This window comes from Mastigoproctus giganteus, chromosome 9, assembly GCF_048544385.1.
Source record: "Mastigoproctus giganteus isolate SK-2022 chromosome 9, ASM4854438v1, whole genome shotgun sequence".
In the NCBI taxonomy this organism is placed as follows: domain Eukaryota; kingdom Metazoa; phylum Arthropoda; class Arachnida; order Uropygi; family Thelyphonidae; genus Mastigoproctus; species Mastigoproctus giganteus.
In genome coordinates this window covers 123,434,699-123,459,908 of record NC_143583.1, presented here as the reverse complement: position 1 = coordinate 123,459,908, position 25,210 = coordinate 123,434,699, and the positions used below count along the sequence as shown (strand labels likewise).

The following is a 25,210-nucleotide window of genomic DNA, read 5'->3' as shown; positions in this document are numbered from 1 at the left end:
ACACACACACACACACACACACACACACACACACACACACACACACCATAAAAAAAGTTGTATGATTAGTTTTGTTTTTTAAAAATATTCTAATGCATATGTTATGAATATGCAATTGTAATATAAAAATGCTACAAGACATAAATAGTGATTTTTTAAATTGTGGACTTATGTTTACATTTACAGATTTTGAGTTGTTTCCTAGTTACACAAAATTTCGACTTAAAGACAGGTTTCTTGAATGGAACCCTTGCATAAGGGAGTGCCTGTACAGTTTTATTTAAGAAAAAAAAAAAAAAAAATTACATGCATCTTGTATATGTTCAGACGATAGGAAGCAGGCGAATTTCAGGAAACATTTTCCTGGAAAGATAAATGAATCTTATGATCCAGTAAATATGGTATTTAAATAGTATATAACATCTTGATTGTATCTCACTTTTACTGACTTCTTCCTTTTCTTCTGCAGCAGTCAGATCTGCACGGAAAAAAATTCGTGCACTACTTAGAGAATAGTTGAGTAAGTCCAATTCCTAAAGAAACAGAAAAGGTCCAATTATTAGTGTTAGTTTACTTATTCTTGAATTACTTGAATAATTTCTAATTTTAAAATATTAACTGAATATTTAATTGTAAAGTACTATATCAGATTTTAATTTTATGTGATTTTTTTTTTTATTAAGAATATTTGTACAATATTCTCAAAAATGCAGTGTGCAAAAACAACTCTCAAACTCTGGAAGACCTGCTGATCACTTGAAAGAAAAATTTATTTCCTTGGGATTCTACAGCTTGCAGCTTTCAATACTGTGTGCAATACCATACTTTATCTTTAGAATGGTGACATTTCGAACATTAATTTCCTACTTGAGGATTTTAAACTTATCCTATACAGTGGTATCCTCAAAAGGAAGGTTAAAAATCAGATTAAAATTATTGAAAAAATTATTCAAATTATTTTATTTTATTGAGGTTAAGTTTAACCTCACTTATCCCTGTATATTTGGTATCGACTTGTATAGTTTAGTGTGGCTGAAGTCTCCTAAAATATTTGATAATCTTACAAGTCTTTCACCAAGGAAATATTAGTATTAGTAGTAGAGTGAAGTTTGTTTTTTGAGAACTATGCTCAGATATGAAAATATACAGCATATTGTCCATTAGCATTTTTGTGTAGTTAGCTCAGTTGCCAGCACAATGCAAGCATAGCAACCTGCAATCTGTGGAACTTCTTAGTTTTGTGAAATATTACTCTATCAAGTGAGTGCAATGCCTTCTTTTAACTGCAATTAAAAATAAAAAAATTCAATCTATTTCAATTTTCCTAAACTAACAAACATAACACTGTCATCAAGACAAGCTAGGTTATGGAACGAGGGAACAGAAGTAACTCATAAAACAGTATCCATTGTAGTAGTATATATAATGCACCAGGAGTGGCACCTTCAGTAAATTCAGGATCCCACTCTTATTTTGATATTGAGTTTAAGTTTTATTTATTTATTTTTTTTTTAATTGTTAGTTTTTGTTCGATACTGAAACGTAGCAGCAGAAGTATTAATTCCTGGCAAAGTGTATCATACTGCTGTTGTTCCCTGATTCTTGAATGGGAGTGATGCTAAGAAATCTGCATAAATTAAATTAGAAGTAAAAATACAAAATAAATTAACATATAAAAGATAAAGGTTACAGTACAACTGTCAAAGCTGAGAGGTCTGGATATTTATAGGAGAACACTAAGATGTGCTTGAATTAATCAGGCTTTGGCACTCTTCAGTCAGGCTTGGATCCAAAGACCAAGAGTATGCAGGTCCTTGTATTCCAAATATAAGGTTGTTTCTTAAGGGATAGCCTTAGGCTATAAGTTAATAAGCTGCAGTAGAAGACTGTGGTGGTCCTGGCCGATGGTCACAGAGTATTCTTTGCAATATTTGGTATTTTAAATGCAATGCTGAGCAAATTTTACAGGTCAATAGCAATAGTTAGGGGCAAGGGTGCATAAGTATAGTGCTTCGAATAACTGGTGTTCAAGCCCATGACTGCTAAATATGGTACTGATTCTTGCCTTTTTTTTAAATTCTTTTTTCAATTTTTTTCAATTTTTCTTGTGAATTCCTCTGACTGTGTGGTCATCCTGGAGTATAAACAGAAAATTTATTTTATTTTATATCATGGATTCGCAAAAGCAAAATGTGGGAGAAATCAGTGAGACAAGTAAAGGCATGTATGATGAGGGAACGGCTGCAGAACTAACTAAAGATGAGACACTGGGATCCTCCAGGCACAGTTATCCTAGAATTGCTGTTGATAAACTCAGCAACCTGGAATTTTATTTTCATAGAGCATGTTAATTTTTTTTTTTTAACCTGATATTAAAGTGGAACGTTTTGATAAGATTATCAAAAATGTTCTAAAAGCTGCTTGGTATTTTTTTATTTTTTTCATATTGCCAAAAATTCAGAATAGGAGACACCCAGTCAATCATGATTAGTCAAAGCAAATGAGAGCTGATGTCAGCTCCACTGCAAGCACAAGAGCATGTGAGACCAAAAGTCATCAATGTGACTCTTATTCTACATACTCTTACTCTTGTCTCTATTGCTGATTTTCCCTAACTCAACTTATCTTAATGAAACTGTTAAATCTGGTTAGGTTTGAAAAATGGGAATAAGTTAATAAAGTTTTTATTTCTAATTTACAGTGAACAAAGAAGACAATGCTGTTGTTTGTGAAATATCAAGTGCTTGATCATAGATTGCTGGGTCTGCAGTTGGCTATTAATGAAGTTGACCATGAAAAAATGATGGTGAGCCACATTTGGACTTTTCCTACATTTGCCAAAAATATAAAATAAATAAATAGAAGAATAAAATATTATATATAGGAACAATAATTTATTCCAATGATTGATAACATACAGCCTAAAGATAAACTTCATGAACCCTAGAGCTCTGCAGTTCACACTCTTTAGGTTAAACCCTCACTGATCACCCTTCTTTCAACTCTCTCATGAAGGTGTGTGTGTGTGTGTGTGTGTGTGTGTGTGTGTGTGTGTGTGTGTGTGTGTGCGCGCGCGCATGTTGCGTGTGTCCCTACCTGAATACAATATTCCAAATGCTATCTCACTATTGTGTAGAAATATAATTACACCTTTCTACCTATTTGCAAATGTCCTGTTAATCACTGAGAGGAATGTAACTTCCTTACTAATATTTTACATGGTATTTTAAATTTCACACCTGATTATATCATAGCCTTTAAGTCTTTTTCATCCTGAACAACTTTTAACTCCTCTCCCAGTCCACAATTCCAATCTATAAGAGATATGCTGAAGTCATCCATAATGAGGCAATTGTGAAATATTTTTATCATACTCCAGATACTGTCAGGTCTGTAACGTACCCATTATTGTCTTCCCTTTGATACAAGTCATCTCATTCCACACAGATTCAACATCCATCTGAATCTGACTCTAGGAACAATCTAGTTGCTTTAAGGCAGCTGTTGTTCTGATGTTCTGCACATCTATTTTGATAAGGAGCACAAATGTCTCCCCCACCTGATCTTCCTCATTACTTCTGAACACACTATTCAGCAAAATTCTTGATCCCGTATATCTCTGGGTGGCACCATATCTCTGTTGTAATATATCGACATTGGTTGATACTATATAAAGGATTGCCCTGTGTGGCCCATTATAATTTAAAAGTGTCATGTTGCAACTTTATAGTTTCACACTGAATTTTAAAAATACCTGTTTCTCTAATAATATTCAATTTTTCTGTATTGCTTTCTTATATTTTCCTCAGTATTTACCAATATTATCATATATACTGAAAATGGCCCACTGTTATTAGGCACATTTTAGTATTAATGGCAAATGATGTAAGAATGTAAGCTAATAAAGCATCAGCCAAAAAAAAAAAAAAAAAACTTCTCACATCACCTGTCTGTCTGTCTCCAATAGTTTGTTTAGTTCTTTGAACTTATTCAAACTACACACTTCCACAACAACAGATGGAAGTTTGTTTCAACAATCAGTCACCTGCTGGCTTTTAATTTCTACACATCTATTCTGCAATATCTATCTTTACTAAGTGAGTAGGTTCTATTACCTGTTTAATCCTCAGAACAGCCTGAATTTGTAATGGCATGTACTAAATGAGGTTTAGAAAACTTATTATAAATCATAATAAAGAATTTTAAGAAATTTTTACTAAGATGATAGTATCCACTATTTTTTCTGTAAATGGTAATGAATCTAAGTCTAATGGGATATTTATGGAATTTGGCTATACAATACAGGTATTGTATATCCAAATATAGGCTATACAATATTGTTGTTGTTTTGGATTTTAGGAGCATTAGCAAATAAGGCCATATTGCTCCAGGATATGCAGTGGTCATTCCCTGACCTTTCCACATTTTCTGTATTTGGTGGTGACGGGCTCGAACCCCAGTCTAATCAAGAAGCATGTGATATGCACTACTGCTCCTTCCCACCTGGCTACGGAGGTGCCCGCTATACAATATACAGCCAGATTATCTGCCAATATAGGCACATTAGTATTACTAATTTTAGCATTTTTTAGCATATTTTTTTCTTTGGTGCCACTTTTCTTCTAACTCGTGTGTTGATGATCTTGGTCAATCATCTGTGGTCTCTGTCAAAAGGATGTTAGAAGAATTTTTACAGTTTTGATGCTAAGAAAGTGGCATTTCTCCACGTTCTCAAAACCTGTGCTCCTGAACTTACTCCTGTTCTGTGTTGCCTTTTTTCACTTTCTAATTCCAAAGGTGTTTGCCCTGCTGCTTGGAAATCTGCTCATATCCAGCCGGTTCCTAAAAGGGTGACAAATCCCTCCCATCCAATTACCATCCCATACACGTACTTTACTTCTATATTTTCTAAAGCAATTGAGAAATCTATTAACTGTCAACTCTTAAACTATCAAGAAACCTTCCATCTGATCAATGATTGCCAATATGGATTCCATCAGTGTTGATCCATGGGCGATATACTGACTTATGTTTGTTGTTGTTATTTGGTTTTTAGGAGCATTAGCAACTAAGGCCATATTGCTCCAGGATATGCGGTGGTCATTCCCTGACCTTTCCGCATCCTCCATATTTGGTGGTGATGGGCTCGAACCCCAGTCTAATCAAGAAGCGTGTGCTACGCACTGCTGCTCCTTCCCACCTGGCTACGGAGGCACCTATACTGACTTATGTTACCCATCTGTGGACAAATTCAATGGAAAAGTTTGGTGAAACTCAACAGTTGCTCTTAATATTTCAAAGGCTTTTGTTCAGGTTTGGCATATTCTAAATAAGCTTCCATCTTATGGTTTGCCAAATATTTTTTGTAAGTGGGTATCTAGTTTTTCTCTCTGGCCACTCACTGCAGGTGATGGTAGATGGCTCTCTGTCTTTTAATTTCTCCACTAATGCAGGTGTTCCCCAAGGTTCCGTTCTTTCTCCCACAATTTTCCTCTTGCATATTAATGGTTTCCTCGATTGACTAGAAATTCTATTCATAGTTTTGCTGATGATAGCATGTTGCTTCCACCTTCCAGTTTGAGAAACCTTACCCTGTACAAACAGCTTCAACTTCTCAAATATCCACTACCAGTTCCTTAAATGCTGATCTCCAGGTAATTCTCCAGTGGGGTAAAGATAACTTAGTTGATTTCAGCCCTTCTAAAACTCAGTCCAGTCTTATATCTCACAAAAAGGATTCTTCTGCTCCTATGCTTATCGTTGATCACACCCAGCTTTCTAGACAAGATCACGTATCTCTAGTAGGGATTACCCTGACTTCTAATTTCTCTTTGCATAAGCACGTCATACATATTTCTTCCTCTGCATCACAAAACTGGATTTTCTCTTTCGCTCTTGGAGCTACTTTTCTTCCAAACAGCTGTTCAATCTGTACAAATTGTGATGTACAAGCATGTATTTTTAAATCCTTTTAAACAACTACTTCTGGGAGAAATAAAAAAGGCTTAAATTAAAATGGAACAGACATATCAGCAGCTTTAACAGTTTCACAATTAAATAATGCAGAAATAGCAGTAAATGATTTTTCATTTTCTGGCCACTCACTGCAGGTGATGGTAGATGGCTCTCTGTCTTTAATACAGGAAGTATTTATAGGGTGACCATATACTTTTGGAGCAAAACCGACAAAACATGTTCCAAAGAAGAAAATCTGGGACAAAACAGGGACAACGTTAGTGTTTGTGTCTTTGTATATAAAGTGCTTAGCATCATAATACACAGCCATTTCTGAATAAACAGAAAATTTTTAAGGTGGCATCGTTTTAGGTTATATCTCATATTGTGAATGCCTTCACAACGAGTTGCCATGATATTGCACTACTTCGAATAAGTAACGCTTCACCTAAGGAGAAGACTAATGTTACTTATTCTCAGATAGGTACCACCACCCAGACAGCACTGTTTCAGGGCTATTTGGCCCTTCGTCAGTGAGTGGGTAGGTACCCAAGTGATGCAATGATGGCAAAACCAGTGTGTATTATGATGCTAAGCACTTTATATACATAGTCTAAATTTGTTCGCAGCTTGAGGCTCTAGCCCTAAATGCGCCTTAGTCTAAATACATCATACACCATCAGGCATCTCTCATATTGTGGAGTTATACTTCATAACTGTTTTTGCCATCAGTGCATCACTTGGGTACCTACCCACTCACTGACGAAGGGCCAAATAGCCCTGAAACAGTGCTGTCTGGGTGGTGGTACCTATCTGAGAATAAGTAACATTAGTCTTCTCCTTAGGTGAAGCGTTACTTATTCGAAGTAGTGCAATATCATGGCAACTCGTTGTGAAGGCATTCACAATATGAGATATAACCTAAAACGATGCCACCTTAAAAATTTTCTGTTTATTCAGAAATGGCTGTGTATTATGATGCTAAGCACTTTATATACATAGTCTAAATTTGTTCGCAGCTTGAGGCTCTAGCCCTAAATGCGCCTTAGTGTTTGTGTCTTTTTAATTATATCTACCTTCGTACTTTAATTATAGTAAAGTAAATTATTTTCTAATTTTCTGAGTACTTTAATAAGATTTTATTTAGTATTAATAAATAATTTAACTTTAAAAATCTGTTTAAAAACATGCAACAAATTATGCAATGAATCAAATTTATTAATTTTTTAAAGGTGGGATAATAAAGTTACATTAAAATCTGCTCACATAATGCGAACATATTTTATAAATGAAAAGAAAAGAACTCCGTTTTTTTTTTTTTTTATTGTTTTGTTAGTTCAGTGATAATCATTAAAAAAAATCAAGTGCAATTAATTAAAATGCAAAAGTCATTTTTTTCCAAGAATTTTAGCATTTCAGAATTAAATAAGAAAATATATAATGCTAAACATTTTAAATATAGCATACTTCTTAATTTTAATTGTTAGTATTTATATGAATTGACGATTTAAATCAAAAAATTATATAAATTTCAAATTCTGAACTTGTGTAATAGATAGTACTGCTATTTGAGATTTAGTGTAGCATGATAATTTATTTATTCCTTAAATTGTCTGCGTAAGATTCTATATTTCTGTTTAATTCTATTATTAAGTAACTCAGAAGCCATAAATTCCTTAGGAAGTTTGTGTTAATTAATCTATATGGAACAGAAAAAGACAAAAAATTTACAGTTGAAATAAAAAAATTTTTAAACTGGAACATATACTAAACGTGATGGGAAAACAGTCTAAAATCTGGGACTGTCCCGGCTGGGACATATGGTCACCCTATGTATTTACTCTTCTGTAATAGTATAATGGTTTCACCATTTTTCAGGCTGAAAGACCTTTATTAACCATTAACAACTGGTTGCATCAAAAAAAAAAAAAAAAAACAAGTACATTGGTATACAGTCATTATTTCTGGAAAAAAATGTAAGAAATAATTTAAAATTGTGTACTTGTTGTGATATTTTAAATTTGCAACAGTACAATAACAACAACAGACCTCTTTTTAGATTAAAGTGTTATGAGAGCAGGCACATTAGTATAGGTTTGTTATTTGGTTTTTAGGAGCATTAGCAACTAAGGCCATATTGCTCCAGGATATGCGGTGGTCATTCCCTGACCTTTCCGCATCCTCCGTATTTGGTGGTGATGGGCTCGAACCCCGGTCTAATCAAGAAGCGTGTGCTACGCATTAGCTGCTCCTTCCCACCTGGCTACGGAGGAGCCATTAGTATAGGTTGTACACTATTTGATATATCTTATAAAAAAATTTTAAATAAAAGAGATTGTTCTTCATTCTTTTAACATTAATTTAATTTTTTAATTTTTTTATAAATAATAAAAATAAAATAAAACTTAAAATAAAAGTTTTTTTAACTAAAAAACTTTTAAACTAAAATAAAATAAGGACTTTCATTATATTGTTTACAAGGCTGAAATAGATAATAAAAGCATAATAATATAAAGATATATAAATAAATGTGAAAACCATTTTACCTGCTGAAAGACATCAAGCCTCTTCACTGTAAGTGTCATTGTCTGCTGTAATTTCTCATCATCTCTTCCAATGGCTCCTTCTTTCTGTTTCATTGCTTCTTGCTAAAAATTAAGTAATAAAATACTATTGCTGCAAAATAATGCATTTTTATAATAAAATACATCAAGCTAAAAATTTGATTTTTTTTTTGACTGGAATTTGTTACCTTATCACGATTGTACTTGTCTCTAATTGACTGGAACCAGTGGAGGGAATCAAAATCTTGATACTGATCTAATAATTTCAGGATATATGCAACCCCTGAAAAGAAAATAAGTTATTAATTAAAATGCTTTGACAATTTTTATTTGTGCATGACAGGTCAAACATAGATTATACATCACTAACTGGGTGTGCTGTAGTGCATGGTTTATTTTAACACAATAAAAATAATAAAAATATAAAATTATAACTTGAATTTTCAAAAACAGTAACAAATAGTATGATCATATGCTTTGACTGAGATCTTTTAAAACTAAGAATGATATGAAAAATAAAAAAATAAAAAATGAATCCAAGGGTAATTAAGAAACAATAGCCAACATTCCCACAGGTAACAATAATCCCAGAAACAGTTTCTATTAATTATCCTTTGGCTCAAACAGTGTTAATATTAGTAGTAGCAAATGATACAAGAAAGCAGCCATATAGCTTCAGTCCAAAAAAAAACAACCAACACTTCCCATTTGCATGCTGATCTCATCTAATAGTTACTCTCAAGACAGAAATGAGAGAAAAAGAGGCAAGAGAAAAGAGAGAAAAACTACTTAGGATGAGACATTTAGTCTCAGAAAAAGTATCAACACCTAAGGGGCTGACAACAATGATGAAATAAAATTTGCCACAAGGATTTTATAAAAAAGGAAATCATATGTGAAAAATACAAGTTTAGGATTTTATAAAATGTTTCTAGTTCATTTGATATTTTTTTATGATGAATGAAGCTTAAAAGGGAAGGATTATTTTTTTAAAGAATCATTATGTCAATTATTATATGAAAATGAACATAAGTGTTTTTGAGATCTGAAGACAGTCCACAGAATTGTTAAATTAAAGTATAAGTAAAACTAAGTATTTCAAAAGATGAATGAAATTTGTCCCCAATTTCCATATTATCGAGCTGGAACTTTGAAATTTACAAAGGATTATCTTGATAAGCAAGTAGTTACCACAATTTAAACACACTGATTTTAATATATATATAAAAAAAGTACAGCTTTGTGGCTTGACCACTAGTTTAAAAATTATAAAAAAATTATTTTCTACAAACATATTTATACATCATCAGCCATTTTCAATCCACTGCAGGATGAAGGCCTCTCCAGCAACATTCCAGTTCCTTCTGTTCAGGGGCAGCTGGTTGGTAGGCACTGCGGAACTGCAGCACCCCTAGCTTTTTAAATCTAAAAATTTTTTTAATCACAAAGATGGACTAAGATGGACTTCACAAAATTTTTATATGAAATTTTGTGAAGAACAATGCAACACAATGAATATTTTTATTAACAGGTACCGCAATAGTATACTCATCCTCTATATCCAATAATCATTTCAATAATAAACAAATAAAAAACACGAAATCGTTTTCAAATTTGAAGTTTAACCATAGGCAGAACTGTGCGCTACACAGTTCCACATTTTGGCCCCAGTGGTTAAGTCAATGCCTAGTTGGCAGGTTGCCAATACGCATTTTTCAGAGGAGACAAAACGAGTCAAAGGAACTGCGGAGTGAGCAGTGACAATTTGAACAGTGCACCAAACCCGAATGAAAAAGCTATTCATTTCTTTTCAACAAATAAAAACCGAAGAATGGATTTTATTTTTAAATAAAATTACAAGATTACCCAAGTCTATTAATGGTAAGTGTCCAGTTAATGTTTTGTAGTATTTTTAACTTGCTTATTATTATTACTATCTATGTCTACATATCTTATAACCAAGGCAATTTAATTTAACTTTAAGCAGCAGCACCCCTGTACATCAGAGGTACAAGCTGCTACTGCTTCTGTTTTGTGCAATAGCCATCCATTCACTACCTCAAACTGTTGAATTTCATCTGTCCATCTCCGTTGTTGTCTTCCAGGTTTTCTTTTAGCTCCTCTTGGGTACCATTCTGTTATTTTTTTAGTCCACCTGTCATCATGTCTTTGCGCTATGTGTCCTGCCCAAGTCCATTTCAGTTCTGCAGTTTTGATTAAGAATGTAATTTACTTGTGTTTGTTCCTTAATCCACGTGTTTCTCTTTTTATCCAACAGTCTGATTCTTAATATGATTCGTTCCATTCTTTGTAGTGCATGCAGCTTTCAGCTTCTCTTCCATTCTTTTGGTGAGTGCCCAAGTTTCACTTCCATAAGTCATGGTGGGGACACTAGTTCATTATTTTTCATTTCAGACAGATTGGGATATTGGTCCTTAGCAGTGGTGGCTCATGACACTGATGTTTGGGAGGTGCTGCATCTTAAAGTTACATTAAATTGCCTTAGTTATAGTGCCCAAGTTTCACTTCCATAAGTCATGGTGGGGACACTGGTTCATTATTTTTCGTTTCAGACAGATTGGGATATTGCTCCTCAGCAGTGGTGGTTCGTGACTCTGATGTTTGGGGGTGCTGCGTCTTAAAGTTACGTTAAATTGCCTTGGTTATAAGACATGTACACATATACAGTAATAATAATAAGCAAGTTAAAAATACTACAAAACATTAAGTAGACATTTACCATTAACATACTTGAACTTTTATTTAAAAACAAAATCCATTCTTTGGTTTTTATTTGTTGAAAATAGATAAATAACTTTTTCATTCAAGTTTGGTGCACTGTTGACCAAGCTTTTCTCTATTGAAAGCATTGCTTGAGCATTTAGCCTTTCCTGATTCGTAGTGCTCGTTAAAAATCTTTTTATTCTTTTTAATGTCGAATGGCAGCGTTTGGACTCTGAAGTAGTCATCAGAATGGTCAAAAGAACTTTTATGAGTTTTCTAAGTTCACCAAGTCAGTTAATTTGCAATAATTGTGCAGATCATGTCTGCTATAGAAAACTTGTAATTCTGTAAGAGGTTTTTCTCTTTCAATCATGGGATATGCCTCAGTAGTCTCCCGTACCTCTTCCATGGGAGACTACTGAGGTACTACTTTAGTACTATTTTTGTACTAAAAATAACAAAGTTCTCCGTGCTAAACAATTTAGCAGCATTAATTGCTTTATAAAAGAATATCTTGTACCTATGTCAACACTTATATAGTCGCATACTTCCTTCACTTCAATCACGAGTGTTTTTGAAAGATTTTCAGAGTACATTGAATTCCTGATTTTTAAAATGGCATTCTTCAAGTTTCCTATATATTCATGTATTTTAACTACCTCAATTTCTCAAGATTGCATTTGATTTTAAATAACTTCCACATGAGGCATTATCTGATGGAAACGTTCTAACCAGAACTCGAATTTTTCATTACTCAAGATGTGCAAAATTCCAGTTGCTTCTGAAATCATCTTATCTGCGTTTGCTGTCACTTGGAGTTCCCTCCGTGTACTTTTATAAGGATTCAAAATTTTCAAAACGCTGTTCACGGTGTGAATATTGAAGTTCCATCTTGTAGGGGAAGGTCGGGCAACACGGCTGTCCATATGCTTTCTGAGAATAGAGAGATGCTGTGGTGATCTCGAGAAAACTGTTGGTATCGACATGAGGTTTAAAAAGAATATTCTTGAATCTCAGGTACTACTTGCTGCATTTCTCATCATCATCAGATTCAGTTGGTGTGCACAGCATGAATAAAATGTGCATTTTTGTACACTTCCTTTATTTTAGCCTGAACTCCCCCTTTCTTGCCTTTCATCACACTTGCACCATCAAATGTCTGAGTAACCAGTTTTTGAGTATTTCCTTTGAGGATTATGTCTAACTGATCTAAAATGTACTTTGATATTCTGTCTCCCATTTGGTTTTCTGGAGTGAAAAAAACCCAAAAATGCTCAAAAATGTCTCCATCCATTCAGTTCATATCTCAGAACAATTACCATTTGTATACGTTCTGAAACATCTGTTGTGTCATTAGCCATGACAGCTACAAATGAAGCTTCTTTAATTTCTCTTTTTATTTCATCCCAGCATATTTGCAGCAAACAGTCAAGAATATCATTCTGAATAGTTTTTGAAATGCCTTTAAATGCTGCATTACTTTCTAAATGGTTCTTTAAATTGGAATCTAATGTACAGGCGAAATTTATTAATCCTCGGAATACGCCTGGATTTTTAGAATCGTCTTTTTCGTCATGTTCACGTAAAGGAATTCCAAACTGTCCAAAAAATTTAATGCAGTCTATTATTTTAGTTAATACCTCACGATTCTTGGTAACTTTTCTGTTATGTTTGCAGATCAAAAGTCTGTAGGTCTCACTAAGCTGTTCTTTAATATTTATGCTTCCTAACAGTGATAGTGAAATCACATTATCAATATGTTTCTTCGAACTCTCATTTTTTTTTTTTTTTTTGGTAGTTGTTGGCACATCGGCTTCTGTGGCCATAATGCACCTCCCAAGGTTTTTACAGTACTTTGATCCAAGCCTGAGGCAGGATTCGAACCCGCGACCTTTGGGCTGCCAGGCAGGTACTTTACCCACCCGGCTATCCCGGTTGGTTCGAACTCTCATGTTTTAGAGTTTTTTCTTTCATTCTGTTCATGTTTGTAAAGCCAATTTTTGTCCACATTAAGTCACCTCCGAACAGTATACATGGAAAACAAAACAATGCATTTTTAACTTCACAGCCATGAAGCCAACTTTTCCTTTGGTACCATTCAGTTTTAAAACTGTGAATATATTTCTTATTACTTATTCCCCACTGAGAATTTTGAATCTTTGGTGTGGGGTGGCCTTTTTTAATCACATTTTTTTCTTGGAGAGATAATTGTGAAAAACTAAGTATTCATTGTCACGCGATTTACTTCATGGGTAAGTATGGAGGCCATGATCAAATGAAATTTCACAAAATCGTGTGTTGCTGTAATCACATAATTACACTGTTGAATGTTGAGTACTGACTTAACACTGATATTATTTAGTTACTTAATGGGAATTCGAGTGAATAACAAAAAGGCACCAACATTGTGGCTACACACCCATCATGATCAACGATGAAATTTGCACTGCTCACTTTACAGTGACTTTGATTTGTTTCACCTATAAAAAATGTATATTGGCAAGTTGCCAATGGCAACCAACTACCAGATATTCGCTGGAATGCAAAATGTGTCACTGCCTGGCACACAGTGAGGCCTATAGTTAGTTAAACTATAAAGTTGGAAACGGTTTCATGTTTTTATTCGTTTATTATTGAAATGATTACTGGAAATAGAGGATGCGCATACTATATGCGGATCCTGTTAAGAAAAATATTCATTGCATTGCATTGCATTATTCTTTACAAAATTTCATATAACTCCGTTCAATGTACATCTAGATTTAAATAGCTGGGGGTGCTGCTCTTTTGGTTGATTCTCACCAAGTATTCTTTCTAATCTGTTAGTGATCACCCTTGTAAACAACTTGTAGATGTGGAACAACAAGATAATAGGTCTATAATTTCCAATTTCTTATTTGTCTCCTTTCTTATGCAGCAAAATTATGACTGCTTTATTCCACTCCTAAGGCATCACATGCCTTCCCTAATGTATTTTTGAAGAGTCTTGCCAGTTTCTGTGTCATGTCTCTTCCTCCTAATTTTAACAACTCTACAATAACTTAATTTTCACCTGGGCTTTTTGATTCATTTTCTTCAATGCATGTTCTACCTCATCAGGAAGAATATTGGGTATGTCATGTGTGTTGCTAATTTGTGATCCATGTTCTCCACTGCTGGCATTATTCCCTTGCTCCTTATATAATACACCATCACTATTCTTCAGATTTAGTATCATTTGTCTTTCTGTATTACTGCTCATGACAAGTGATTTAAGTCCTTTGTTTTCCCTTAATGCTTGTTCTACTTTTCTTGTGTTAAATCTTCTCATGTCCTCTCTGAGTCTCTTTCTAATGGCTTTGCATAACTCAGTATACTCAATTTTCTCCCTGTCAGTGTTTTTCTTGCTCTTCATTAGTCGTCTTTGGTTCACCACAACAAGTGTTTCTTGACTAATTTATTTTTCTTTGGATTTATTTTTACCTATAGGTTTCTTGGGCTTTTTCATTTTCAGAAATGTTTTGTATTCCTTGTCGATATCTTGGTCCTGGAAAGTCTGCAGAAGCTCAAACTTGTTCCTAGTTCCAGTACATACTGCTTTTTCTTTTCTTCTGTTTTCTTCAAAGACCTTCATATTATTTACTCGAGTTTTTTCCTTTCTTTACTTACATCAATATTAAGTGTGCATCTTACCATTCTGTGATCACTTCTAAAATTTACAATGTTCAGGACAGTAACATCGTTCACAATATATCTTCTGTTAATAAGGATGAATTTGGGCTCTTCCATGTCCATTTTCTGTTCACCCTTTTCTTGAAAAAAGTGTTCACTGCTGATAATCCTAGAGATTCTGCAAATTCCACAAGTCTTTCACCTCTTTCAATAATTTCAAAATTTCCTATAGTTTCGATTTCTGTGCTGTTCTGTCTCTTTTCAACCTTAGCATTGAAGTCCCCTATAATGATGGTGGTGGTGTAGTGAGTTTTCTGTTCATCTAGAAGTCTCTCAATTTTGGTGTACATTTCTTCAACCTCTTTATTATCATGGCTCAATGTTGGTGCATATATCATTATAACCTTTAGTTTGTACTTCTTAGAAACCTGAGTAGTAGTCTTGGACACCCTTGGTGATGTACTTTTGAATTCCAAAATGTTGTTTTTAATATCTTTATGGATCAGAAAGCCAACTCCACCTTCACTCTTTTCTCTGTTTCCATTGGTGTATAGCAGATTTCCACTTGATAAACTTGTGATTCATTTCTTCTTGTTGTTTCAGCCAAGCCAATGATATTCCAATTCATATTTTCTAATTCCTTTTCCATATCTAATATCCTATCTTTGCCGATGAGCAATCTTACATTGTAATAGGCAGGCCAAGTTCAGTTTCTGTCCATGACAGTCTGGTCGTACCCAGAGATCATGTTGTCATATTTAATAAACTGCTTGCATCTTGAAGAGAACCACACCACTCTATATGTTTGTTGCCACCAAAGTGACATAATAGGGCTTACCAACGAGAAGGTGTGCATGAGTGGATTTTAGGGAGGCAGGCCAACCGGACATCTCCTAAATCTTCTAAAATAGAAAGACATTGGATCCATCAGTGTTTTAAACTGAGAGTCTGATAACATTATAGAATGCCTGTTCCCCTCTAAGTCAACAGTCTAGTTTTAGGGCTTCTTCCAGTAACAGAGGAGAATTATGGATAAATGAAATGTACTGTACTGTACTTTCCCTAAAGGTACAAATACAGAGTAATCAGAATAACAATCTGTAACTGATCTTAAGATTTTCATTTAGTATTTAAGAATAAGGTTTACTTCATTTAAGGTATGAAATAGCTTATTCTTCAGACAAATTTTAAATGAGATTTACTGTATATTTAAAATTCCCAGTTCCCACTATATCATATTTTAGGAATTTATTGTTTTCCTTTTGAGTGGATGAGGTGGTACATCTGTTGAACTAATCTCTTATCAAATGCACTTCACAGGGGGGGGGGGGAACTTCTATTTTCTGTGTTATGTGAAAAAACATTTTTATTATTATCTAGTTATTAACTAATAAAAAACAGTTGTTAACAATTTCATTCTAAGTCTGCCAGTTATAAATAAAAAAATATTTATTTATAACTGGCTCCCTGCCATATTTTTGTTTCATAAGCTTCAAGCCTCCTTGAAAGGTTATAGATTTATAACAACTGAGGAAATTTTTAAAACATGACAAAGGAATATTAGCTATTCCAAAAAGAAGCCTATCAGGACTGCCTCCATAAGTTACAGAAACATTGGAATCAGTATATACAGTGTAAAGAAAAATGGAGATCTATCTGAATATCTAATAAGTGTCATCATTTCCCAAATATTAGTTCAGTCCCCAAAGCTTTTGATCACACTTGTATATACTAGGGATCTACAATGATTGGGATCACTAGTTCACAGACTTTTTTTTTTTTTTTAAATCTAAAAAAAAAATCTAAAAATAAACATAAAAGAAAATCCAAGAATATAGTTGTTCTGTATAAATGAATAACCATACTGTTCTAGCCTGCTTTTTTTTAAAACATAAAATGAGTGATATTTCATATCACTGTTTAATTAAAAATAAATAATTCACCAAATTTATAGTACAGGTACTACTTTTATAGTATGAAAATACCTAAAACCATTGTATTAAGTGCCATGATTGACAAAAATCTTTCCATTCCCTCTTCCACTCCATACCTAAGGTTGTACTATTCATTGCTAGATCAGTTCACTTTAAATGCCAGGCTGATTTCTAGTCTGTCACTGTACAAAAGTAATCAACACCCAATATATCTAATGGCTAAACTAATTATACTTTAGACTACTTGAATTAAAAATTAAAGACACTAAACTCCATGTATATTTGCAGAATTAAATAATTTACTGATACCAAGGATGGAAAAGAAGATTTCCTACACAAAGGCATGTTGAGGTTTAGATCTGCTCTGGGATTCCATCGTCAAGACATCTGTGATACAGAAGTAACTAGATTCTCCTGAGGAAAATTGTAAATAGTTTATATATTATGTAAACTGTTTACAAATGAATTGTAAATTGTAAACAGCTGAAAACTGTAAACAGCTTACAATGTTAGGATATGTAAACTGTTTAGGATATAATCCTTATTTACAACCTTTGTTTTATCAATATCAGAAAATTGACATCTTGTTGTTGTTGTTGTTTGGTTTTTAGGAGCATTAGCAACTAAGGCCATATTGCTCCGGGATATACGGTGGTCATTCCATGACCTTTCCGCATTCTCCATATTTGGTGGTGACGGGCTCGAACCCCGGTCTAATCAAGAAGCGTGTGCTACGCACTGCTGCTCCTTCCCACCTGGCTACGGAGGCGCCTTTGACATCTTGTAAAACCATCTTTATGATATTTCATAAGATTTGCACATCCAAATTTTTAAAATCATTAATGTTGCATATAAATTTGAAAATATCAAATAAATTTTTGTGCTAATTCTTCTGCATTAACATTAATTTGATTGCTCAATTCATATTTCTCTGATGACTTTTTATTTTAAATTATGTACTAATATTCAAGTCTTGCATAGTTTGCAGGCTGTTATGTAGGGCACTGAGCGATATCTGCTTAAAATAAGAAATAACCCTTGTTTTTAAAACCCAAAATATATCTATGAGAGATTTGTTGCAACATTTTCTTCTCATTGTATTTGCCCTATAATCTTGTACCATATTGAAATTATTAATAAAAATTTTAAAAGATATTTAAATATTCTTTTACTGTTTTAAATTTAATTTAATTTTTCCAGTGCTATTTAGAGCTTTCTCTTAACTTTTATTTATTCTGCTTATTTGAAAATGTACCATTTTCATTTGAGCTTGATAATAACAAAGAGGAAGATATTTTAAAAAATTTTCCATCCAGCAGTTCATTTGCAGTTCTATGTTTTTCTGAAAATGTCCAAAAATGTAATCTGTGCATTGAATAAAAATATAAAAATTATTTAATAAAGTGTACTTAATACATGACCGTTCTCTGCGTGTGGGAAGGGGAGTTGTTATTTGTTATTTGTTTTTTTTTTTTTAGGAGCATTAGCAACTAAGGCCATATTGCTCTGGGAATATGCGGTGGTCATTCCCTGACCTTTCCGCATCCTCCATATTTGGTGGTGATGGGCTTGAACCCGGGTCTAATCAAGAAGCGTGTGCTATGCAGTGCTGCTCCGGGAAGGGGAGTGGAGGCAACTGATGTACAAAGGCTGTTCAATAAAGAATCATCATCATTTTTCATAAACAACCACGCTGCTTGCTATTTCTAGCTGAACTGCAGAATTTTTAAGACCAAACCAAGCTGTATCACACAGCAACTGCAAAATTGACTCGTGAGCACAGTGTGACTTTGGCGGTCAGCCAAGTTTATGCCTGTTCAGTTTGACCTACGTAACAATAGATGTGACATGTGAGGAACAGTATGCTGCCCTCAAATTTTGTTTCAATCTTAAGAAAACATCAGCTGAAGCATATGAAATGTTAAAAAAGGCTTATGGTGAATCTACATTTCCACACAGCACAGCTCACAGATGGTTTAGAATGTTTAAAGATGGATGTGATTCAATCACAAAAATCAGTGGTCATAGAGCTACTGCTGTCACCGCAGAAACTATAAGCACTGCTTCTGTAATTGCGAGAGAAGATCTTTGTATAACAGTAAGGCAATTGGCAGAGATGTCAAGAATATTATCAGTAGGAAGCACGCATGGTATTCTCTATGACCATTTGCATATGACACATGTTTGTGCATGCTGGGTTCCAAGACTACTCACATCTGAGCAACAGCAAGTCAGGAGCTGCAATGGATGGTTACTGAAGATGATGAGGTTCTGCACAAGATGATAATAGCTGATGAGACATGGCTTCACCATTTCAAACCAGAGAATAAGCAACAAAGCTCTGTTTGGAAGTCTACATCATCACCAATTCTTGAATGTCATAAAAAGTCATCTCTTTTTATGACATTCAAGGAATGGTTTACCAGAATGTTGTGGCATGTCATACAGCTGTCATGAGACCTTACTACAGAACAGTACTGCACACTGTGGTTTCATATTTGTTGGAAACAACCACAACTGCATACAGGTGGGTGGATGCTGCACCACAACAGTGCTAGACCTCACATTGCTCATACTGTCATTAATGTCAAATGTGTTCCTTGTCCACTCTACAAGCCCTGACCTGGCACTCTGCAGTTTCTTTTTATTTACAAAATTAAAGGAGCTACAAGGAAAACATTGCCAGTCGTTTGAAGAAGTTGTAAAGACATCAGAGGCGATTCTCAAACACATGTCAAAAAATCACTATGCATTTGAGAAAAAAACATAATGGAAGCGAAATTTGGCTCAAGTTGGAGCAAGTGCATTTCCTCAAATGGAGACTACTTTGAAAAGAACCATCAAAATATAGATGATTAATAAAGGCATGTAGTAAAAAAAATTATAATCATTCTTTATCTAACAGCCCTACATATATATTAAGCATATACACTGGTGTTCAAGGAAAGTGCATCACCCCTTAAAACTGTAATTGTCGTCCGAATAATGTAAGTATATGGCAATATTTCTTACAGATTGCATCAGATAAGAGTGACACAAGTAGGTGATGACGTAATACTGCATCAGCTGTTACTTTCAGCTAAATAAGCACGCGCTGCAAGAGTTGTAGTCATTTACTGCTTGTGTCAGGATGGCAAGTTACGTGCAGTTGACGCCACGAAGGAGGAGTGCTAGTGTTGCTTTATGTGAGGAAGGATGTTCTTCTCATCATATTGCTTATAGAGTGTCTTGTAATCAGTCAACAGTGAGTAGATTTCTTTCCAAACTCAAGAATACTGGTTCTGTTGATAGGAAAAAAGGAACCTGATGAAAACAAGTCTCTACACCAAAACAGGACCGCATTTTGAAGCGCTTATGCCTTAAAATCCATAAAGCTTCTTTGTCTGAGCTGAAAAGAGAATGAGAAGAACATACAGGAGTGGTAGCAAGTGCAGCAAGAAGATGCCTCTTCAAAAATGGACTTGTAGCCCATTGTCCTAAGAAGAAGCCCCTCCTCACACAAAAAATGAAAATGGCCCAATAAATTTGGTGTAAGGAACATGTCAAATGGACCCCTGAGCAGTGGAAGTCATTTATTTTCTCGGATGAGAAGAAATTCAACCTGCATGGCTCTGATGGGAGACAAACGATTTGCCATAGACGTGGTGAAGAATACCATCCAGACTTTATGGTGTCTACAGTGAAATTCCTTCCAGCCAAATGATATGGGGGCAATTTTTTATTGTGGAGTAGGTCACCTGCAGTTTATAAAAAGTTCCGTAAATGCAAATGGATACCTGGTTACATTGGAAAGCAAATTGCTGCCAACTATTAGAGACCATTTCAACATGCCAAGTAACTGCATCTTTCAGGATGATTCTGCTCCTTGTCATTGGGCAAAAAGTGTAAGTAGGCACTTCTGTAGTTACTTTAGCTTCATTTCTGCATTAGAGGTTTGATAGTAATGTGTTTACATTTGTTAAAGGTGAAAAAATGGTTGGGAGAATGGTCCATTACAACTGTTAGCTGGCCAGGAAACAGCCCGGACCTGAATCCTACAGAGAACTGCTGGCATCGTGTGGAATCTGCAGTTGCCAGAAAGAAACCAAAAACCCTTTGTGAACTTCAGGAAGCCATAATTCGTGCTTGGAACCATGAACTATCAGTTCATTATCTTCAGAAATTGATCTTGTCAATCTCTCGACAGTGTGTTGCTGTCATCAGGGCCAGAGGTGGTTCAACTAAATATTAGTTTGCACCTGGTGAAATTTTCATTTTGTTTTCCATTTAAAATGATAAACTGAAGCAAATTGGAGGGCTTCTGATAACATTTCAGCCATAATTGCTGTGTTTACAAAAACTGTTGTATAAAGGTTGCAAATGCTCATTTTGGAATATTTTTAGAGCACCTGTTAAATATTACTTAGCTTTGCCTTAACTATTAATAAATATCTTTTGTTTATATTTCTATTTGTGATGCTAGTCATTAATGTAACATACCATCACAAAAAAGGATTAGAAATGTGAAATTCCTAAGTGATGCACTTTCTTTGAACACCAATGTATGGACTTCGTGCTACTTCACAAAATGACCTGCCTCATTTCACTTACTCTTTGTTACAACTGTGCATGTAACTTTGTGTAACATTTAATCTACATAATGCATCAAAAACAGATCAATGTACAGTTATTAAATTTTTAATTGGAGAAAAGCAAGAACCACATTTATTATCACAGTCCACACCAGATTTAGTATTATCTGACTTTCACATTTTTGGCCTGTTGGTAAAATGCTTTTAAAGGACACATCTCAATTTGGATACTGAAGTCAAAACAACTTTCAAATGGTTCCAACAATGACTAAAAAGAATTTTTAAAGAATAAATACATAGATTAGTGAAGCCATGTGATGTATGCTGTCTAAATTATAAAAGTGGAATTTTAAATTTTTCAATTGGCAATCTTCAAACATAATGATATGAACTTGGTGATGGGAATTCAGTATTCATATTAGCAGTGGCACATGATGCAGAAAAGCAAGCACATTCTCCGATATGGAAAAAATTTCCATCTGTTGAGGGAATGGGCAGGTGATATAAGAGGGTATTTTTTTTTTTTTTTTTTTTTTTTTTGGCTGATACTGAATAAGCTTGCTTTCTTGCACATTTTTCACCTGTTAAATTTTCACCTGTTTTTTCACCTACTAATATTCATTATAATTCCCAACAATACAGGAGATTTCTAATTACAGAAAGACTATAATTGCATGATTAGTCCTTTTACAGTTGGGTTAAATCCAAGAATAATAATGATGAAATTTTTATTACCAATTAGTTGGTAAATTAAAAATGCAAAGAAACTTGTATATCAAGTTTATAAATTTTTATGTTTAGATATATTTGAAAGTAAAAAAGGTAAACTTCAGTCATTATCAATCCACTGGAGGATGGAAGCCTCCTCAACAATTCATGTTGAGGGAAATGGACCATAATCTGCCACGAAAGTACTATAATAATAATAATTTTAGTTACTACAGTAAAATAGTAACTAAAACTAATTATGTAAAAAAAAAAAGTTGTAACTAAATTACTTTAGTAGCTAAAACTGCTAATCTATGAAATCTGTGCACCACTTCTGAAATATATTTATTCTGATAATAACATAATGGTTATTATTAGAATAAAGAAAGGAAATTGTTTTATATATTTTCATTAAACATATTTATTTCATTTTTACAAACCACATAAAAAAAAGTTATATATACACTACACACCTGAGAGACAACAGAATTTCTGTAGGACAATTTACTATGAGTGAATAATATTAATCTGCTCACAAAAAACACTGATCTGCATTATTCCCTGCACTTTTACACTTTTCAAATAATAAAAAAACAGTTCAAATACATTGGTTGTTGTGCTCAAAGTATGTTGTCATTCTCTTTGCAAATAATAGACTGTTCCAAAAAGTTTAGTGTCTAAAAATAACAATGATATATTTATAAATAGATAAAAAAAAAATATAAATTAGTCTACCGCCAAAGTTGATGAATTTTTAAAAAGTGAAATCCCTCTTGAACTATTTGATAAGCAACCCTACATGAATATATATAAAACATTATACTTATATAAACATTATAATTTATGGCAAATCCTAAATCTTAGTGACTCCAAAATAATAGAATAAATGTTAACTTTACCCATTGCAAAACCATCATCAGTAAAAGCTGCCCCAGTTTTATTCTTCCTGGTCATGTTCTCTTTGCAAATAATAGACTGTTCCACAAAGTTTAGTGTCTAAAAATAACAATAATATATTTATAAATAGAGATATAAGGTAAAACTTAAAAGTCTAATTTATAACTTTATGTGGTTTCTTCTGGAAGCAAGAAAGTATAGGAAGCTGATGCTTACTCCTACTGTGAATTTATAAAGGTGCTTTTTTTTTATTTTAAGTGAATAGTTGTTGTCATTGTTGCTATATTGTTTTATCATGCAAGATTTCCATTAAAGTAAAGTTAAAATCTGTCAAATAATTCTATCTACTTTAAAAACATGAAAAATTCAGTGCCAGGTTTGCCTTGTCTCCTATAAGATGATTTAATGTTAGAGGTTCCTGTATACAAGAAAGCAATTTAAAAATTATGTTCCTGACATTATGATAATGGCTATGGTCTAGAAGAATGTCCTTTATGGTAAGTAAGGAATGACAATAGATAGAGTGTAGTGGATCTTCTCTAATAAGCAAATAAAAATGAGTGTATCCTACCCAAGCTCTGGCAAGGACTTTTTACCTCTTTGTGCCTATTTTCTCAGGAGCTTGATGTCAGTAGCTGCAGTTCTTGTTTAAACTCTAACAGTTTATTGTTACCCTGAGCTATCAGATTTATTTCCACTGCCTTGTATATAACAGAGTTATATGACTGACTTTTTATATAACAGATTTATAATTTCCGTACAGTATCTGATAATCACTTGAGTCTTGAATGAATTGGATGTTTGGCAGCTTAATCTGCATGTTCATTCCCAAATGCCTGCATGCTTAGGTATCCAGCAGAATACAACTGCATGATTAACATCACGGAGTGCAATTAACTGAGATTTAATTTGCTTCAGGACAGGGTGGGTTGGCTGAGACATATGCTGAAATGCTGTTATTGCACTCAAGAAATCAGTATAAACCTTGGTTTGCTTTTTGGACAGATTAATCACTTGATTGCTGTTATAAGTGCAAATAATTCTGCAAGGTGAGTGGTGAAATGGAAATTATCTACAGCGTGTGATAATCCATAAATTATCACATACTGTCATAACTCATAGTGTCCAATAATCTAGTGTTTTTACTACCAAAAAATGAAATATGCTAAAAATGATATTTAAATTTAAATATTGCTGGGATAAATTATTAATCTTAGCTTCTGATACCCAGATATGCTTAAACAGTAAAGACTCATAAATTTGACATTAAAGAATCTAGCATTTTTAAAATATTTTACATAAAAAACCCTCAATATTAAAGAAATTACTTCACGTATTACACCCTTCAAGAGCTATTGTTTTGCCATACCTGATTTGATGGTTTCATTAATAATCAAACTCTGTGATGTATGTTTTTCTTTGGTTGTTGATCAAAATATTGAATGAGAGAAAGTTTCCAAAAGATTAATAGCCATTGGGGGAGGGGAGGAACTGCTCACTAACCAGGTTTATATGTTGCACAGTTTGAATGACAATAGCTGTCAGTTTTCATTAGGAGCAAAAAAAAAAAATGAGTGACATAACTCATAGAAATTGATTATCCAGTAACTGCCCATTAATATCACAGGATATTTGATTGATATAGGGAAGATACAGCAAAGTTTCACACTGGGATCCAAAGTGCACAATTGCTACACATTGCAGTAGCAACTTGATTGTCCATGCTCATTTCTAAATTTTGAACTTGGAAATTATAGAATTTTGCTCATCTCAGGAAACTTTCCTGAATATTGAATATAACAGCACAAGTCTGATTGGCATTAGGAAACAGTTCTTCAGGCATCTATGGAGATGTTCATGGTCATACTGCCACTACTAGCAGTATTGGTAGTATGGCAACATTAGGTTTCAGAAATCCAAAATTTTCAAAGTTAGAATTTTGAAATTTCAAAAATTTCAGGAAGTCTCTCAATGTTGACAGGTTTGGGCTTCTACTGTATATGGAAAATAAATCCTATATTATTCACATCACAGGAATTAGTAAACTAGGGGGAAAAAAATAAAATATGCTCCCTCAGTTCCATAAATTATACAAAGGTCATTATTGTGGTCACTTTTGTGGTTTTCCTCAAAGGAAAACCACAAAAATAAAATAAAAGCTGTATTTTGCAAACAAGGAAACTATGCATATTGATCTCCACTGTAG

General features: G+C 33.8%; 1 protein-coding gene across 4 annotated transcripts in view; it reads right to left on the bottom strand.

Moving 5' to 3' along the window:
- Nucleotides 1-25,210, bottom strand: part of SWIP (strumpellin and WASH-interacting protein) — a 496,362-nt gene that overhangs the window by 23,428 nt on the left and 447,724 nt on the right. For 3 of the 4 annotated variants that reach the window (XM_090381778.1, XM_090381779.1, XM_090381781.1), the window contains 4 exons: nucleotides 23,007-23,103; nucleotides 8,708-8,802; nucleotides 8,502-8,603; nucleotides 440-533 (listed from right to left, as the gene is read on the bottom strand). In XM_090381778.1, the coding sequence (XP_090237904.1) occupies nucleotides 440-533; nucleotides 8,502-8,603; nucleotides 8,708-8,802; nucleotides 23,007-23,103 (388 nt within the window). Of the gene's footprint in view, nucleotides 1-439; nucleotides 534-8,501; nucleotides 8,632-8,707; nucleotides 8,803-23,006; nucleotides 23,104-25,210 lie in introns of those variants that run through there. The other variant, XM_090381782.1, reaches the window with a different exon arrangement.